Source organism: Haliaeetus leucocephalus, unplaced genomic scaffold (genome assembly GCF_000737465.1).
Source record: "Haliaeetus leucocephalus isolate CR32 unplaced genomic scaffold, Haliaeetus_leucocephalus-4.0 Scaffold751, whole genome shotgun sequence".
NCBI classification, from domain to species: domain Eukaryota; kingdom Metazoa; phylum Chordata; class Aves; order Accipitriformes; family Accipitridae; genus Haliaeetus; species Haliaeetus leucocephalus.
Genome location: NW_010973187.1, coordinates 4,932,472 through 4,952,538, shown reverse-complemented (window position 1 = coordinate 4,952,538; position 20,067 = coordinate 4,932,472). Strand labels below are relative to the sequence as shown.

The 20,067-nt window shown below is 42.4% G+C and overlaps 1 protein-coding gene across 1 annotated transcript; it reads right to left on the bottom strand.

Moving 5' to 3' along the window:
• Positions 1-5,157: 5,157 nt before the first annotated feature.
• Positions 5,158-19,306, bottom strand: SLC26A3 (solute carrier family 26 (anion exchanger), member 3). Its single transcript, XM_010580868.1, has 20 exons — positions 19,176-19,306; positions 18,220-18,359; positions 17,997-18,107; positions 17,749-17,906; positions 16,809-16,973; positions 15,952-16,104; positions 15,085-15,167; positions 13,617-13,764; positions 13,372-13,485; positions 13,181-13,258; positions 12,660-12,755; positions 11,554-11,660; positions 11,218-11,287; positions 11,040-11,132; positions 10,054-10,149; positions 9,156-9,389; positions 7,438-7,492; positions 6,784-6,929; positions 5,906-5,968; positions 5,158-5,288 (listed from the first exon to the last, which is right to left on the bottom strand). The coding sequence occupies exons 1-20, from the start codon at positions 19,304-19,306 to the stop codon at positions 5,265-5,267; spliced, it is 2,265 nt and encodes a 754-aa protein (XP_010579170.1). The 3' UTR covers positions 5,158-5,264.
• Positions 19,307-20,067: the final 761 nt, after the last annotated feature.

Below are 20,067 nucleotides of genomic sequence, written 5' to 3'. Positions count from 1 at the left end.
TCTGTTTTACTTTTTTTCAAAAAGTAGTAATACAAGCAGGCCCTCAGGTCTGTTTTGGTCCCAAATTTATGTTTTATAAGTATACTTTTGAACAGAAATATAGTACACATAAAATGAGAATGTTCTTTTTTAGTGCAGCTGGTAGCAGAACCAGAGAATAATAAGTACTGTCTGTTGTTTGGAGTGCTTATCTTTGCATTTCTAATCAATGTTAGTGCTGAACCTTTGTTTTTTTCAAAATGCCACTTTTCTAGCAGTGGCGCTTTTAGATGAAGAAATCCTTTGGGTTTTTGCTAAGGTTTGTAATTTCCTACTGTTCTTGAATAGTCTGAACCATCTTAAAGCCTCAGTGGTAGTATTTCTTTTGTAAACCTTTTGTCCTGCCTCGTAAGTGTTAAACTTATGGAAGAGCTTTGTCAGTGCAATGTTCCAAATTTTGCAGTTTTACGTATAAACAGCATATTTTTAATTACCAGAGCGAGGGGTCTTTAGGTTTACTCTCTGTCTTTGACTGCCATTGATTTCCTTGTGGCCACAGGCAAATCTTTCAGATTGCCTTTCAAATAAATACTTCTTTAGAGATGCGCAAATAAATTCTGAGATCTACAAGTAAATTCTGGGGTATACAAATGGCCAGTGAGTGTCAGCTAATTAGAAGTCTGCTTAGCTGTAATACGCTTCTTTCTAAGACAGAGTTCTTTGTTTTGGTTTCTCTGAAAAATAAGTCATTTTAAGTAAAACACACTGGAGAAGAAAAAGAGGCTAATAGTGATAGTGTGCTATGGTGCGAGGTTGGCTGAAAATTTGTGTGTGTGTGAAGGCGAAAATGACCCTGCTAGCATTATTTTGTTTCAGTAACTTAAGCACGTGGGGAACTTTCAAGGATCCTCTTTTGTCACTGTTAAATTACTTGGTAGGGGGTAAGCTTAGGCATGTTTATATTACAGCATAAAACTCCATCTGGGAGGAAAGCTGCATGTCTGATTAATACTCTTTGACTCTGCAAAGTCAAGCTTATGTGGGACGTACCTGTTTTAAACAGACTTACTGATGGTTCTAGGTACCAGCTTCATTTTGTTTAGGCTGCGAAGGTAACAGGTGCGGGTTTACAAGGACACCCTGTGACCGGCTGTTGTGCAGGGAGATGTGTCGACCTCACCAGTGCACTCATTTTTGGAAAATAAGACATTCTGAAATCAGCTGTTACCTGTCGATTGCAGGTGATGAGGAAATAAGGCAGCTCTTTCTAACATGCTAGTTTTTAGAAATAAGTCCGGTTGTGTACTTTTGTTATGTATTATCCAGTGTGTTGTGAAGCAGATGAAGGGTTCAAACTTCCTAATTCTGGGTGCAAAGCTGTTCTTGAAGTTAGTGATAAAGTGCTGCTCTGAAAATGCTGAGGCAGTTGAATTGATTAAGGGAAAACAGCAGATTTTGCTCTATCAAAAAGCACTAAAGGAGAAATGTGTGCGAATTTTTTTCTCTTTATGGTTGAGGGAAAGATGAGGTATGTCATACAGACAATGACGTATGTCCCACAAAAATCAGTGGGATCCCTTGAATTGTTTAGTGACCATGGATCAAAAGTCTTTGTGATAGAGGAGTTACTGAAAAGTCATCTTACATAGGCAGGACTTGGACTTGGGTCAAATTTCTGTGTCCTGCTTGCACAGGAAGACATAAATCCATTTTTTTTTTTATTTATTAAGCCTTAAGCATACCTACGTAACTAAGGGTACTGTTGATGCTTTCATATTTACAAGGTTAAAAAATGTCTCTGTTGGTTGAAACCCTATGTTAACTGTCTTTTTAATTTGTTTACGGGGTTTTGCTGTGTTTTGGGTTGTTTGGGGTTTTTTTCCTCGGTTGATTGGTTGAGGTATATTTGCAAAATACATGATTGTTTCAGTGTGAAGTTCAGAAATTCATGTATTGTATTTAATTGTATAATTGAGTGTCTTAGAAATGGTGAGATGTATTTGTGAATTCTTTGCATTCATACTTACATCTTCCTGTAAAGACAAATATTTGAATTGAATTAATTATGTTTCTTTTGAATAAATATCCCTGTCTGTGGCAGTGATCTCCCTCCCAAGGCACTGCCAAGCACATCTCAAGTTTGGAAGAGAACTGTGATGACATTTAAATTTGTCAGGCATTGTAGGTTCCTCTAATAATGTCACATAAGGGAAGGAAAAGGAGTGTGATGATGGTTTATGCCCACCATGGAATGAATGAAAAGATACCAGCAGATGGCCTGAAAACATCCGTGGTTTAGATGCTTGTCTCCTCACGCTCTTACCTTCAATTCTATCTGTAACTGCTTAAAGGATTGCCTGCAACCATGCATACTTTTACAACAAGCAGGCGAATTGCGTGAACATGTACTTTTGTTTGGTGGGTTTTTTTAAATACTATTAACATAAAGATTGGTTATCTAGATGTATCAAATTCTGTTTTTTAAAACCTAAAGTGTAAGTAACTCGTATTCATTCCATGTTAGAGTTTGCACACATAGCAAGGGAGAAAAGTTGTCTTCTGTATTAAGTCAAGTGTTCTCAAAAGCACATTTGTGGATACGCTTTCTCTGTGGATTGAGTCTGAATGCACCTCTGTTCTTAAAATGTTTTCTGCTCTGTAAAATTTGTGTCTGATTTTGTTGCATTTCTCTCTGCGTGCATTGCTGTGTTGCTGACAAAAGCATGCACAGGTTCACATCAGAATGTACTGTCAAGCCTGGGAAACTGGAGAAGCACAGTGGATTGCAGTTGCAACATAATACTGAATGTTTGGGAAATAAGTTTGAACTTTTCCTGTTCATATATGTATATGGCATTACAGGGTCCAATGCAGCAGAGAAATGTGCAAGGTTTATATTCATTTTCATCCTGACTACATTTCTAAAGGAAATGTCAGTATTATACAAGTTGTATTTCCCCTGCTTTTTATTTCATGGTGTTAAAAACAATTCTTAGCAATTGTTAAATCATCTTTATGTAGTAATGGTGCCCTCACAACTGTGAGGTTCTTCACTGTGTTAAGGTATGTTACATTCACACTGATGATTGATTTATACTGACCAGTTTGTAAACTGGACTAGCTGCATTTGGGCATTGTGAGTGACAATAATGAAGTTTAAAGCTCCTTTTAGTCTTGACTTAGTCATAAGACAGAGCGACTTTAGAAACTTTTCCTACTGTGAGTTGTATCTCCTTGTTCTCTAAATATGGGGCTTTAATTTGTTGTGGTTTTTTTTTTTTTTAAATTGTTTTCAGTTCTGACTCGGTTCATGACTACAAGAGATTAAAAGATTAAAAAATCCGACATATGTCCGGAAAAGTGTGGGTGGAATAGCAGCAGGAAACTTGCAAGTTAGCTCAGTCATCTTGAAACTTTTATCTTTCGTTCTGATAATAGAATATAAGTCATTCTGGAGTGCTAGTAGGACTGATTGTAATACGCTTCTGTTAATGGAAAGAGTCAATGTATGCAAGCGGGCAGGAATGTTTCCACTTTCATGGAGTAATGTTTCACAAAAGAACTTCAGCTTAACTGCTTAAAAAACCCCAAAATAAGTAATTTTAAATAGATGTAAATACATGTCAGTTGACAAGTTTTCTTCAGTTTTATTTGTGAAAACTAATGCTTGAACACAGCTCCAAGATAATTTATGGTGAATTATTTCCTACACTTAATAAAATCACATAAGTACTAATGAGAGTTCCTGCACTTGTTCTTTGCCATTTCTGGATCAGGGAAGCTTTCAGGTATTTTCTTAGGAAGCAAAAGGGAGCAGGTGTTTTCTTAAGAAGAGTGAGAAAAGAAAGCTGTCTACATTCAACATAGGGATGAGGAATAGAGAATTGTGAGTGACATTTCTTTCCAGTAAAGAAGTGCTTAGAGATATTTTTTCCTTAATAGAAACCTAGTTTGAAATTGAAAAAACAAACAAACAAAAAAACCCAAACCAAAACAAAAAAACAAAACGGGTTTGTGTCTTATAATGCTCTCTCCATTGGGCCCAAGACCTTGAATAACTAAATAATTTTGAATTTTTTGTCTCTTTCACACAGGCAATCTCTTCTGCACTGCAAAGTGAAAACCAGGCTTGAGAGTAGGCTTGAGCAGCCCAGGCTCCATGGCTTGTGTATTTTCTATCCCTCTCGCTGGCTGTAAAATGCCTTTTAGTTACCGAGCATCTGCACTGTGCTGAGGAGAGGTAGGCTCAGGATATGTGATGAATTGACACTATTATCTGTCAGCTCTCGAAAAGGAAAGCAGGTGTGAAATTTGCCTTTTAGCTTATTCGTGAGTAAAATATTAGAAAGTGGTACATGGTATTGCTCTAACTGAGCAGCAACAGTGCTCAGTGGAAGAGCAGTATCTAGGTTTCCAGAGGTGCCTGTCTCGAGAATAAGCCAGTAAATCTGCATCACCACACTATCCCACAATAGAGCAAGGCATATGTGCTGCAATCTGCACGAGGGTAGACTGCCCAGAGCAACGTTAGTATTACAGCAACAGAGTTAAATGCAGAAATAACCTAGTACCTGGAGCAGGAAGTCGCATAATGCATCAGAAATACGATGCTGCTGGTGTCGACATTAAAAAATAAGTAGGATGATTTAATATATCAGCCCAATCCAAATCAATGAATCATATTTGGATCTGAAAATGCTGTGTCTTCCCTGGACGATCTTTATGTTTTACAGTAGATACATCAGTCACTATGTACACTATGCTCATGGTAGTGAGCCAAAAACAAGTTTAATAACTAAGTCTACTAGGAATCTTACAAACCATAAGGAAAACTTTATACAAGTTATATACAAACTGAAGATAAAATATCATTCCCAACTATTAGTCTGTTATAAATTAGAAAATTTGAAATATTTATATATTCTCTAGTAACTGTACAGCTTGTCTACAAACTGTCAGAATAATATAGATATATGTACAAGTATTTGCAAATAGGGTTGACATTACATGCTTCTTCAACTGTGGGTAGGCTGTCAGCAAGGTATGAAATATGAAAATTGTGTGATTTTTGCCTCCATGTATGTACATAAATACATTCCCGTATGTACAAAGACACATAAAGACTAACAAGGCCATTCCAAAACCTGGAACATAACCATCTGTAGTAAATTCTTCTTAAGGTATATGGATGTATCCTTCTGTCTTCATGCTCATCGCTGCGTCTGCATTCAACTTCTGTAAGTTATGTTGTGTTGCTGGAGAATATTATATTTGGAAAATTAAAACTAAAATTTTGTTTCTGTTGGAATCTGTAGGAAATAAAAGGAAATAAATGTCACCCTCTGTAAGGAACAGCCAGGATAGTTGCCCTCTGGTGAGTGACATGTAAGAATTTGCTCCTCTAAAGCATTTGTGTGGGAAGACTGTGGTCTGACATTTTTTTCCTTATGGGGTTGCTGTGTGCTGGATACTGCCCTTCTCTTCATGATGAAAGGCTGTGTGTGTCCCTTTCCATCCCTGGCTCCAGACTCCCCTTCTGCCTGTGACATTTAGATACATGGGACTGATGCTGACATCTCCACCACGTGGATGTGCTACTGGTGAGCTCCTCATGGGGGAACCGTGGTGGACAGGCGAGGAGACCAGGTGAGAGCCTGGTGAGATGGTCTTCACCTACCTTCCCCCTGCAGGCTCTCAGTGTGCAAGGCAAGGCATGTGAGCAGAGCCCCACGCCTCTTACTCCTGTAAGGCTTTACCTTAAGTCCAATCCCATCAATAAGCTCTCTGGATGCTTTCTGCCCTTGGCTGACACAAGAGCTCAGGGGATGAAGACGCTTTTGTTATCTGACCTAGCAGTTCCCGTGAGAGGCTTTTGGGGCTGCATTCCCTACGGTTGGAGTGCCACTACTGGAGACAGGAGCCTTACCGTGCTTTCCCGGCTGCGCAGTCCATTGCTGAGGGTGATGATACAGTTGTTGCTGCTACCCTTCTCCTGCAATGAACAGAAGAAGTGGTGGGTTAGGAAACAGATTGCTGCTTTTTCTCTTTTTTTTCCTTTTTCAAACTGAAGAAGGTCTTGCTTTTAAATCTCTGGAATGTGCTTGGGAAGTTGACCTGGAAGGAAGGAAGCTCTCGCTTGTCAGCCCTTTATGCCCCCTGCCAGGTCTCCAGGTCAATGTGGAAGAGCTGGGCCAGTTCAGCTAAGTGGGATTCTACAGTTTCCCAGTGAGTATCATTCTGGGTTTGGTACTTTTAAATGGATTTAACATAGGCGGGTCCTTTCTTGCTCTTGATTTAGGAACACTCCCAGATAGGCCAACACCAAATTTGTCTGTACTAATTTATCTGCATTACTTCAGCATGCCTTTTGAAGATAGGCAGGCCTGGGAAGCCTGCATTTAAGCAGCATCAAGTCTGCCTTGCAAGAGCCGCTGCAGCATATGCAGCAATCCCGTGCCAGATGGGTGATGACAGAGGACTGACGATGGATGGGCCGGTACTTGGAGGTGCTGGGATTTCATCCCCTTATCACACTCTTCCCAAGGAGGTGACTTCGAGTGAAGTCCATGGCCAGGCCAGTCTCCAGTGGGAATTACTCACTCCTTTCACTGGTGGTTTGCCAGGCACCTGGGCCAGGGACCACTCAACTCTCCAAACCTATTGAAGACTAGCTGAGTTTTAATCGTCAACTTTCTAGATATAGAGACAGTGTAGGGCACACAGCTAGCTATGCAGGGCACTGCTGGGTGCTTGTGAGTAGTGTAAAGGCACTAAAGTAGCAAACGATAAAAACTGTAGTGTTACCTCAGCAAGTTTTAATTTGGGGGAGCTGGCTATGTCCTTCTTCAGCAAAATGTGTAAAACCGCATCATGAATGGTAAGGAAAAACATGGATGGCTTAATCTCCTCATCAAAAAATGCACATCTCTCCAGTTTGTCCAGGAAGCCCTCTGTGGGGGAACAAAATCAAAGCACAAAGTGACCTGCAGGCTTTGAAAATTAAGACATAGTGTATCCTAAGCATGTCCATGGAGCAAGCACAGGAATTTCTGATATACTGCACTGTTTTATTTATTAGAGCAGATGGGTTCCTCTTTACTGATGTGGAGAGGGTGGGATATAAAAGCCCATCAGTACTGTCCTGCTCAATAGCAGGCAGAATGTAATTTGAGCCCCGTTTCTTAATTCATGCCTAAGCCAGGCTGCCCGTTAGCAGGTCTCGTAGCCCAGAGCTGTACAGCACAGCAGCGGCCATAGGTAAAACAAGTTGTCATGCATGGTCCCAGCCCGGTGGGGACAACATGGGAGGGATGACACCTCTGCTCAGATCAATCTGTTTGCTATCCAAGCCTGGAAGGTAAAACTGGGGTGATCCTCCCCAGCTATGCTCAGTGGTGGACGGGGAAGGCAGTGGGACAAGGCATCCATGGTGATGCTGACGGAAAGGGAAGTACTCACCATGTGCCCCTGCGATGTAAATGTCGATGTTGATCCGGACAAATTCTTTCAAAGTCTGTTAAGCCGGAAAGATGCACCATTTAGATACTGCTATTTTTGCTGATGACAGCCATTATGGTGATTAGCCACAGCAAATACACAAACCACTTTAATATATTTCAGCTCTATGACAGTAAGCAGCTCTAAACTCAAACTCTGCTGCACCTAGAGGCAGGATGGTCTCTCACATGGCTGCAGACAGGGATGAACGATCCTTTTGAAAATGGGCAGTATTAAATAAATTTAGCCCATGGTGAAAAAGATATTCTTTCACAAACTGTATGGTTTTATTATACCTACTTGACACATGGTGAAACTAAGGCCCCAAAAGCTTCTGGGGAGCTTTTTATAACTGGGAATTTGAGCGGAACTACAGGTCCCACTGACATGGCAGGTGTTTAGTTCCTATGAAAATACATTTACAAACCCTATGTGGCTCTAGATAGTTAACTTTAGCTATGGCTGTTTGAAAATATTGTTCTTATTGCTTTGTTCAACGTCATCCGGGGAGGTGAGAGCAGGAGCAGAAATGAAACTCCAATGCTCTGACTCCCAGCCCAGTGTTTAAAGCCGTATTTCATATGTACATTTCTGTAAAGCTTTCCAAAATCTTACTGGGTGAAGAAAGGGTGCCACAGCCAACACTCTAATTCCAAGAAAATTTAGATGGATTATTTAATCCATTTCCTAAACAGTTTCTATGGAAAATGTACATTAAAATTCACATAAACTCAAAGGTTGCCACTGACTTTCCAGTCCATATATGAATGCATTTAAGAAGCAGGCTAGAATCACAGAATGGTTTGGGTTGGAAAGGACCTTTAAAGATCATCTAGTTCCAACCCCCCTGCCGTGGGCAGGGACACCTTCCACTAGACCAGGTTGCTCAAAGCCCCATCCAGCCTAGCCTTGAACACTTTCGGGGATGTGGAACAACTCTGTGCAACCTGTTCCAGTGTCTCACCACCCTCATTGTAAAGAATTTCTTCCTTACATCTAATCTAAATCTACCCTCTTTCAGTTTAAACCCATTGCCTTGTCCTTTCACTACAGGCCTTGGTAAAAATCCTCGCTCCATCTTTCTTATAAGCTGCCTTTGAGTATGGAAAGGCTGCAATAAGGTCTCCTCAGAGCCTTCTCTTCTCCAGGTAGAACAACCTCAAATCTCTCAAGCCTTTTGTGATAGGAGAGGTGTTCCAGCCCTCTGATCATTTTCATGGCCCTCCTCTGGACCAGCTTTAAAAGGTCCATGTCTTTCTTGTGCTGGGGCCCTAGAGCTGAACGCAGTACTCCAGGTGGGGTTTCATGAGAGTGGAGTAGAGGGGCAGAATCACCTCCCTCGACCTTCTTGCCGTGGTTCTTTTGATGCAGCCCAGGGTACGATTGGCTCTCTGGGCTGCAAGCACACATTGACGGCTCATGTCCAATTTTTTGTCCACCAGTACCCCAAAGTCCATCTCTTCAAGGCTGCTCTCAATTCATACCCCAGCCTGTATTGATACTGGGGATTGGCCTGGTGCAGGTGCAGGACCTTGCACTGGGCCTTGTTGAACTTCCTGAGGTTCACATTGTCCCACTCCTCAAGCCTGTCAAGGTGCCATCCCTTCCCTCAAGCATATCCCTCAAGTGTAACTGCATGCATATGTTTTTCTTTCATATAGTCACTGTTTATCTTTTACCTTTTGGAGGACTCTCATGGCAGAAAAATCAAGGAAGGACACTGATGAGAAATCCAGAACGATGCTGTGGATGTTGACCTGGGGCACAATGATGCCGGGGGGGAGGTCAGCGCCCCAGTTGATCTGAATGGGCAAGTCTGTCATGTTGGTGGGCTGGTCCAGCTCCTCTATCCTGTTGTTGTCTAATTCTTCATCTGACTCATGTGTATAGTTAGTCATGCAAATCAAGCCTTTCTGTGTTGATAGAGAAAAGTAATATATTACATATATATATAATATATACATAATTAATACTTCTTTTTAAGACCCAGCCAGGGTAGTAGTGCATCTTACACAAGGGCAAGAATGGTGGCAATGCAAAGCTGATGTACCTGTAAGCTGGAGCAGGACCCACCTGCACTTTACACTAGAAAAACCTCTGTCTCTTCCTTGTCTGGAGGAGTCTGGAAATGTTGGCTTTCCTCTCAACAATCATTTAATCATCACAATCAGTTAACGATGGCTTTTTATTTTTCCCTGAAGTCAATTGTCAGTTGCGCTTTGATTCAGTGATTTTGGAACAAGTCAAGAAAAAGCATGCAGGATTTGGGCTGGAAGGAAACCAGCTTTATCCTACCATTAATGCAGCATGAACATTGCCTCTGTGGGATCTGATACTGCCATTTGATGCCAAACAAAGCTTCAGTGGACACATACAAGCTCTGCCCATGGTAAAGCTGTAGGTCTCTAATTGTGAGAGCCATTTAAAATCTTATTTTTGAAATGTGTTTATGTCATGAAGTTGCAACTTGGGGAATAGTATATCTAATTAGGACAGGAGACTGTGAGGCACTTCTTTGCCATGTCAAGCCAGGGAGCTGGTTGCTTAATCCCTCCCAGATGGAGTTGCCTTACATACGGGTGTCACTTGCAGCTCTCCTTTCTTCAGCATCTTTCTGATCTTCCTCAGAGCTTTATTGCGTTTCCTCAGGACTCTCAGTGGGTTGAAGCCAACCTGCAGAAACAGCACTTTGAATAATTAAAAAAAAAACAACCAGTGACACCAGGGGAAGGACACAGTATCTCATGCAGGTTTTCTTTACAGTCATGATGAGCATAGTTTGGACTTGATGTTGCCTATCAGTTCAAGCAAGGGCTCTTTTTCTTGGTTGGAAAGATGTCTACGGGTACGACTACAAACCAGGCAGGCCCATCTCTACTAGCCTTAGGACACCAGCATGGACAGCATTATAGCAGTGACAATGCTGTAGCACAGGCCAGTAACTCCAGCAAGCTGGTACAGTGCTGGCTAGCCCAGAGTGTGTCCTATTCATCCTCATTATGAGACAGCCACCCAGGTGACTGAGATTAGAGAGCTCACAGGTTGTACCTGCTCTGTGCCACTTGACTGCAGTGTGGGTTGTATACACATTGTTTTGTTTCCTTGAAGAAGAAAACCAAAGTTGATCACGTTGGCTGCGTATGTCTCTTGAATCTCTTAGCTGGTTTTAACAAAATTAGATGGCAGATAAATTAGGCTAATAAGGGTTACGAAAATACTAAATTCCTGCAAGTCTTCTGCTTCATCTATCTAGCGGGTGGAGGAGAGAGGCGTCAGAAGTACCCGTATTTGTAAAGAGAGTGGTGTGAGCTTTCTTCTAAAGGACTTAAAATGTGTATATACATTGTTATCGTGTAAGTTCAGCATGAGTCAGGCTGTTCTCTTTCTCAGAGGTGTGTACGTACATGTGGGATTATAGTAGTGGCAACAATATTTGAATAATTAATGAAAAATTAATCTTTGAACTGTGGGCTGACTGCATATATAGTAATTATTGGGAAATTGTATTCACCTTAATGTGTCATGCAATGCATATGTTCAGAACGACAGCCCCAGACACTTACAGCAGTGATGAGTTTCTCTCTGAAGAATTCAATATTAGCGAAGAAGATAGGAGACGAGCATCTGAAAATCTTCACTCCCTCTGGCTCATAGATCTGTACAATGAAGCAAAAGTGTTAGTAACGTCTGCTGTAGAAACACAAATGCAGCAGATAATAAAAGAAACATGAGTTTTCTTACATCAGTGTAATCCTTCCTGTTCCTGTAGATGTTACTTCTCCCAACATTAGCCAAAACAGTGCAGCTTGGACTGTGAACAAACACACACACACAGTTATTTGTACCCCATACTGAAACCTGGCGGAAGGGAAGGATCAGAGAAGGCAACCTCAGCTGTGCTGGTAGACTGAAGTGGGACCCCACATCCAAGGGTTTCCCCCCGTAAATTATTTTTCCATACACGGTTGCTGGACAGACCAAGGCATAGGGTTGTTGGCCTTGTCTGTACCAGGGGGGGAGTTAATTTATAACAGGAGGCCCTGAGATATCTTATCATCGCATCCAACAAGTACTTACATCTGGGAGCGGATCACCACGGTCAGCAGCTGGAATGCCACAGCAGTTGCTAGACCAATATCCAGGCCAAGAAAAATGGCAGCTAAGAAAGTCACCACCCATATAATCTGTAACAAGCAAGTGGATGGCAGTGGTTACGAGCATGTTAAGGACCTGGGTTGTGAGCCCAGGGTGGGAGCAGCAACAGATCTCAGATCTGGTCCAGGCTGTCTGTCTGCCTTTGGTGAGCGGTTTCATATTTCCTAGGGCTTTTTTTTTTTTTTTGTAAAACAGGGCCAGACTCACCAACTAGCACCAGGGACCGTTTCTAGGGATGACAATTTCTATACAATAAAGGCTTAAAATAATATAGGTGTGGATCTTCTGCAGGTGATTCACTAAATGCTCAATAAAAATCCAGCAGAAAGGCAAGGTTACAAGTAAATCGGGATCCTGGTAAAGCTGAGAGTTGTAAATGTGCAAATGTAGGTGCTGTGAATGTAAGTGACTGATAAGCATTAATAACTAGATAATACTGAATATTTTTTAGCCACAGATCTCAAAGCATTTTCATGTGGTAAATAACTGTTTGGTAGCTGGGAAACCTGAGGCCTGGAACCATTTGGGAACACAAGGAACTGGCCAATGAGAAAGGTAAGAGCCTAAATTTTCTGGATGTTAGAGGTAACCAGTCCTGCCCTCCAGCCACAAGCTTTACCATTTGGAGTAAACCCTTCAAGCCGTGGTCGTCACTTGTTTTTTGCTGTGTAACTTTCATCTAACATGCTGTGTGAGTGTGAGAAAGTGTCCCTGAATGCATAACCAATGCAGTAGGTATTTAGACATTTTCTGTAACTGCCTTCTGTATTTGACCTTATATAATTAACTGTATAATTTTGATGAAATAGATGAAAATGAATTTAGGAGAGAGAATCGGCTCAAAATAGGTGGGACAAAATGGAAAACAGGAGCAAAGGGTATACAAGTAAAAAAAGCATGCCACTGTTGTACTTTCCATTCAGTGAAGTAAGGCAGGTTAGGAAAAAAGATAACCTGTAAGCCAATTTGCATAATAGATGACTTTTCCAGAGTGCTTCACTCCTGAATGCTTGTGGGACTCAACTTACACAGTCATACTTGTCCTTTCTCCACAGGATGCCTACTTCCTTGAACTGCATGAGCATTCCTTTCAAGTTGCCAAGAGCCAAAGATGCAAGGACTGACTGTTAAAAAGACCAAAATACATGCTGATTTTTAAAGCAAGCAAAGCAAATATTGAACATTAAGACTTAAAAGATAATAAAAATAGGGCCAAAGCACAGCTGAAAGGCCAGGGAGCTCCTCTCAGTGTTTTGCTGCTGCTGGAACCTCCCTAGCCATGGTGCAGCACAGGCGTCTGACTTGAGGCTGCAAATCCCACTTATTTTTGGCACCTAAAAGCTGGTGCTGTGGTGTTTGGTGTTTGGGCACTTGCATTCACTTTGAGGGACCAGAGGTAGTGGTCCTGTCTGTGATGATCTGGGAAGAAGAACCAAGCTTTGCAAAACCCTGTTGGCTCTCACTGAAGCCTACAAACAGTCCCAGTGGCTCCTAGACAAGCCCTGTCTTTGACAAGCAGGAATAAGTGCTAGGTGAAACCAGTGAATACCTTCTGTAATGGTGCCAGGAGAAACCCAATGGCCAAGATCACAATCAAGACGATGACAGCTGAGATAATACCAGCAATCTGCGTCAGAGAAAAATTCCACCATGAATAAGTGCCTGCAGGCATTATGGTCAGCTAGGAAAAAAGAGAGCTTTCTTGCAGTAAATGCCATCATGGTCTGTTGTCTTCTATACCTGTGTTTTGCCTCCTGTGCTCTCCTGCACACCGGATCTTGACAGAGCAGTGCTGGAGGCAAATCCTTTGAATGATCCACCAACTATATTACTCAGCCCAAAAGCAATTAGTTCCTGAAATAAAAACAAAAGAGATTGTTCTTAAAAGGTGGTTCATGACAGTTATTTACAAGGCAAAGCATTCCTAAAATGACTTATTTCCCACTGACAAATACACTGTATTGATTTCTGTGTTACATGCCTACCTGGTTGCCATCTACTGGGTAGTCATGTTTGATAGAATACACTTTAGCCACAGAGAAGGCTACTGCAAACCCAACGATTGCAATGGAAATGCTGTCGCCGATACACTTTTGGAGGACACCTACATCAGGTGCAACAGGTGCTTGAAATCTGAAAGACAGAAAACTCAACTCATTAAGGATATGCCTAAGGAGACAAGTTGTCAAGCAAGCAAGCAAGCAAGCAGTGGTCCAGCTCATACCAAGCACTTTGAAGAGATGCAACACAGAATTCCAGGTCTGAACCCTATAAAAGTTTGGGGAATCTTTAATCAAGACAGGGACTCTGTTTATCTGCTCAGCTTGTGTTTCAGCAGGTTCTCATTTACTTGGCCAGGACCAGCCACAGCGTTTTTTGTCTGAGGTGCATGCACAGTTCTGCCTTCTAGTTACGCTTGGATGTAAGATCTGACATGGCACTGAGGCCCTTGCACAGGCAATTTGTGCACAGAAGGATTTCACTTAATTACAACAACAACAAAAAAAATCCCAGTGTGATTAATTGAAGCACTTTAGACAGCTAAACAAATATTTACTAAGTCAGGTAATGTTGACTAGTCTTTCAGGATATCTATCTCCTAGATGCTTTAGCTTTACCATTTCCTGCTTCTTTGATCAGGGTCTTTTGCAGATCCTGGGGAGAATTCCTCTCTGGGCTTTTCTTTTTTTTTTTTTCCCTTCCTTTCTTTTTTTTTTCCAGTGAACTGAAGTCTGAAGAGTGGAGACTCTTGAGCAGAAATAGCCGTTCCTCTGCAAACTTCATTCACTAGCGCCCCTGGGGCTACAAGAGGCAATCGAGCGTGCCCCAGTGAGTAAATGGCTGCAGTCTGCTGTCCTAGTAAATGTCTTCCTCCCTCTTTTTAACTTAATGTGTGCCTATTAATTCTTTATGCCAAAATCTGGCATAGCTGGATGTACTTTATATATGGATATATACACTATATGTGGATATATACTCTCTATATGGATATGAGCAGATGTTGAGGCCTCCGAAGGATAATAGTGCCTGCAGAGATGCTGGCGGAGGGTCATGGGACCAGGTAGGAGAGCTGTGCAGTGTCCTCGTGGCTTCCCAGGGCTGGTGGTGGCTGCTGAACCATGTGTGTACTTTGAGAGAAATGGAGGGGTTCAGGAGTGAGTAGCTCAGTAAGGGACAAACACCAACCTCCTGCTCAACAACTGTCTTGGAAAATGAAGCATGCAATTATTTCAAGTCAGAGTGTACTCTTTGAGGAGTAGGAGATGTGCTTTAGTGAGTAACTTTTACCTATTAAAAGTGTGTCCTGATATTGTTGAGAGCAAAATGTTTATTTACCTACTGAAAGAAGATGAAGCAGATTATTTTAATAAGAAACATAGCTGAACTGATTTAACACTGAAAAGGTAGAGAGAACATTTTGCTCCACTGGTGAATTTTAAGTAAATCACTTACCCTTCCTCTAGTTTTCCGACAACAGCTACATTAAATTTTTCTTCAAAGTTAACGAAATAGGAAATCAATGCTGCTAAGACTGTCTGAAAGATAATAAACCCCACCTCCATTAGGCACATTCAAGCAAGAGTGTGAAGAAACTATTAAAACCCATTACCTTCCCTCTCCCACATGCCCTCCAGTTTCATCACTAGTAGCAGAATTATGCCCCAAGTCTGCACATCCCTTTGCTGTTCAGATGTTATTCCTGAACCACCTTACGGGTATGGGTTTACATTCATAGATCACACAGAGTATGTATGAGACTATCTCACTAACAACAGAGAACATCCCACCCAGTAAACCACGTGTTTTCTAGCAAGATGCTGTAATAACTCTGGGGGAAAACAAGCACTACTTTCATCTATAGCAACATCCTCCAGGAGCTTGCTGCCAGTGTGAGGCTTCCTCCACCCCACTGCTACTCAGGGTGGGGAAAACCCTCTGCTGCTGGATGGCAAAACTGTTTCGTGCTTGGCCATGGATGACCGGGACTTCAGTGGCTCCTTGCAGGTGTGGTGCAGAGGTGCCCCAGCTGTGGGACTGCAGCTGGCTGGTGTCAGAGCCAATTTTGTCCCAGGAAAAAATTCATCGTTTATAACACCTTACTCACTACAGATATATTCAGCTAAGAACAGCTAAGTAGAGGTAAAACATCTAGTAGAGGTAAAACATCTCACAATAGCTCATGAACACTGTCAATTTTTCCTTATAGGTAAAATGATAAACCATCCTTTAATGCAGAACAGGAGAAGAAATAGTTAAAACTGCTTCCTGTGTCACTACAGTGATGGAGCAATTGCAAAATCAAAGAAAAGTAACTGTTACCACAAGGAGTTCAATCGGGATGGGAGTTGGTAACTTTGCTTTGTATCGATCGTTCATTTCTTTCACCACGAACACGATAAGCAAGACAACAATGGATGTGACAAGGTCAGCAATGTTTGTTTCTGTGATCTGGGTGAAAACGCTCTCCAGAGTCTGCAAAATTGGAAAGAAACATGCGGTGCTTTAGAAATAGTAGTGCCCTAGCACAGTAACACTGTCTCTTCCAGAAGGGCCTGCATTGGAATTGCTCTAAGGATTACGATGGTTGGGATTTATTCCCTGTGGCATGATATGGGTTGCAAGCCCCAATGAATGTGCATGTGCATCATCCAAATGATGAAAGCAGCCATGAAAGACCCCTTCCACTGGCCCTCGGCCCTCTCTCCCTGGCTTCCCTTTTCAGGAGGGTCGGAGCAACATGGGAGTGTGCGCGATCGGAAATGCGAGCAATGGGAATTACTGAGCAGGTGCCTCTCTCTGCTCCTTCTTCCTGTCCTTCTTCTTCCATTCTCATCCAACAGCCCTCACGGAGTCATATCCAAATTAAATATATATAATATCAGTCCAGTAAAAATTAATAATTAAATGCTTGAGGCAAAGTTGAATGTTTAATTAAAATATCCCAACACACAATAGAAAATATTATCTAATTAGCCCAACAAGGTGTAACTTGGTGTTTGGTAATAAATTTAAAGATTGGTCATATACTAATAACACATTTCTTATATTTTTCTCTTGTGTTTCCTCCCGCTTGGCTGTTTTTATGCTGAGTTCTGTTCTTACTGCCTTGTGATATATGGTCAGATATACATCACAGGTTTCAATAGATTATCAAATAGCGAACACTTAGCACTTACATAGATGATGCCAAATGGTTTATTAAATCCAGGGACAGGTAGTTGAAGCATGAATTTCAGCTGAGATACCACAACATGGATAGCCGCTGCAGTCGTGAAACCGCTGATTAATGATTGTGATAGATAAATAACGATGAATCCAAACTGAAGAATTCCCAGAAGCAACTGAAATGCAAAATGACCATACATCAGTGTGATTCATTCGTGCTTTTAAGCAATCTCTGTGACAAAGAGAACCATATTAATGGGAACAAAGATTTTAACTTAATCCCATACATCTAGGGATTAAGGAAAATACTGTCACCAAACTTGCAATAAAAGTTGAGACTTAGCAACAGGGGCATAAGACTAGTAAGAGTAATTGCTAGAGTAGTTAAAAACTATTCATTTTATTTTATAGCTAAAATAAACCTCCCTAGTCTCAGGGTTTTCAGTACCCATATTTTTACATCGTACCAGTGTTTCATGAAGCACAAACATACTAATACGTTAGGAAGGAAGGAACTATAGGAATTCTCTGTTAGGAAGGAAGGAGAAATTATTGTTTGGGGTTTTTTTAAAGACAAATCCAAATACTTTACTATTATGAGATAGAGTTTTTATTCCCCTTGCTGCATCTGCATCATTCACATCACTCTCACAACTACTTTTTTCCTATCCAGCAGATAGTTTTTTGCTGTAGATGAGGTGCACCCGTGTGGGCTGTGGGCTCTGGGCTCAGGTCTGGGCGAGGGATTTCACAGCATGAATCAGTGGCTGACCACTGGAGGGAGGGGAATGTCTCCTAATTTGTGAGCCAAGGTCAGTTGCATGGGAAGGGGAAGAGAATTACTTTGGTGACTACACCAGGGGAAAACAAAGGGGAAGGCCAGTCCACCATCCCTGTATTCATGTGCGTGCATATAGATGTGTGCAGGCACACACATATATGTTTACCAACCTGAAAAACCCCAGAAAGGAAGGTTACAGATGCAGCCACCATCACCCTCTCTTCATTTATTGCTGAGATATTTGTGGAAGTGCCATTTCCAGCGCTGTCATCGGGGACCAGCCTGACAACAGCTCCTCCCACCATCAGGCTCAGGACGGGGAAGGGTCCTGAGCAGTACAAGGTGTTCGTTAGAGACCCGAAGGGACAGCACGTACTTCTTCACCAGTAAGGAGGGCAGAAGGTGTGCCTGAACTTACCCACTGAGATATGCCTGGATGTGCCAAAGACAAAATAGACCAGGACAGGGAAAAATGCCGCATAGAGTCCATAGCCGGGTGGCACATTCACCAGCAATGCAAAGGCGAGACCTGTGAGGACAGAGGCGCAGGGAAGGTGACATGCGTGTTGCAGGCTGAAGCCCGCAGTGCCTTGGCACCTGGCCTAGCAGGCTGTGTCGGAGCACACGGCTCCTGGAGGTACCTTGCAGGACGGCCACCAGCCCCGTGTTGATGCCGGAGACAATGTCACTCAGGATCCACTCCCTGAAGCGGTACGCTGGCAGCCACGAGACGATGGGAAACAAACCCAAAGCAATTTTTTTGACCCTTTGTGGGGAGCAGCTGTAAAGACACAAGAGGACAGAGCTCTGCCGGTGGACAGCTCGGCTGAGTTGCGGCCTGTCTTTGGAGGGAAAACGAAGGGGGAAGGATTCAGGTCCAGGCTGCCAGAGGTCAAAATCTCACCCAGACACAGCCCTGATCAACCTGCTCTGCCAGCTGTGCTTCAAGGAGGACCCTCTAGCCTCCAGAGGTCCCTTCCAACCAAAATAATCATAGAATCATGGAATGGTTTGGGTTGGAAGGTGCCTTTAAAGATCATCTGCTAGTCCAATCCCCCTGCCCTGGGCAGGGACACCTTCCACTAGACCAGGTTGCTCAAAGCCCCATCCAACCTGGCCTTGAACACTTCCAGGGATGGGGCATCCACAGCCTCTCTGGGCAACCTGTTCCAGTGTCTCACCACCCTCACAGTGAAGAACTTCTTCCTTACATCTAATTTAAACCTACCTTCTTTCACTTTAAAGCCATTGCCCCTTGTCCTATCACTACAGGCCCTATTAAAAAAATCTGTCCCTATCTTTCTTATAAGCCCCCTTTAAGTATTGAAAGGCTGCAGTAAGGTCTTCCTGGAGTCTGTGCTGCCAAGTGCCCAGGAAAAGAGAAGCTGTCTGGCCTACAACTGTAGGAAGAATTTTAAGGGTAATAGCAGCTAAAATTCTTTAGAAAAATCTGACATTGCATTTGGTTAATGAGTTTTCATTTGCTTTGTTGGAATCTGAGGTGGAATTTGTCAGGATGGAGTTCATGCTGTCCAAGAGCAGCAGTTCGGGCTGTTTCTTAGATCCATATTTTTAAAAAAATGAAAAATCTCCTTACCAGAAATATAGTTTCAGATGATCCCAAAAGGTTTTATGGTATCTGTGCAATTTCTCATGCTCTTCATTGAACAAATTCTCCGAGTACACAGGTCTGGCTACAATATAGTGGTTGCCCACAGGTTCAACCATTTCTCCTGAAATGTCAGCCGAGGACGGCAACTTGTGTGTGCTTCTCTCTGGCCTTAGTCACTTAAAAACCTGAAATGAAGAACAGGGTTAGCTCCTTATGTACTGTCGGGCGGGTAGCCGTAGCATAGATGAGTGAACTCCAAACTGAGCGTTACCACCTTTGAAGATCAAAAGAAAGATTGTTGAGACACCTGCCTCACTTTGCCAAGGTGATCTCCTGCCCTCCTCCTCCTCCCACTGCAAGGCAGTGTTTTGCTGGCGCATGAAGCATTTATTTCTAAAGATGCAGCCAAAAAGTGGACAAGATGGATTTCGAGTTAATTTATCACCAAGTCAGCCATCTACAACCAAAAACTACCTCCCTCAAGGGAGACTAATTTTTTGAAGAACAAACAAGCGGATCCCAAGCTGTTTCTCTTTGTGGCACCGCTGGGAGCTCACTAAAACCCACTGACAGGTGAGGAGAAAGGCAGACCCAAGGCAGGGCTCAGCCGTCCTCTCTTGGACTCAGAGACAGGGCTGAATCTTTCAGCTTGGGTCTGCATGACAAGGAGGTTAAGCTCAGCAGTAAAAAAGCACGGTACTGCTACTTGTTAAGTTATTTGTAAGATTTATTTCCACAGGTTGTCTGGACTGCTTCTCCTCTGTTTCATGCTCACAAACAGTTTTTGCAATGTCTGGCCTAAATACTATTTTCTGCCTTGTCCCAACCCACATTTGCATGTCTGTGCTGAATAGAAATGGTCCTCAGTCACTCCAGA

Coding starts and splice junctions, on each gene's coding strand:
- SLC26A3 (XM_010580868.1), bottom strand. CDS start 19,306: ATGGTTGAACCTGTGGGCAACCACTATATTGTAGCCAGACCTGTGTAC. Junction 13,486..13,616: donor ACCCAGTAGATGGCAACCAG/GTAGGCATGTAA, acceptor TTTTTATTTCAG/GAACTAATTGCTTTTGGGCT. Junction 11,661..12,659: donor GAAAGGACAAGTATGACTGT/GTAAGTTGAGTC, acceptor TGCTTGTTACAG/ATTATATGGGTGGTGACTTT.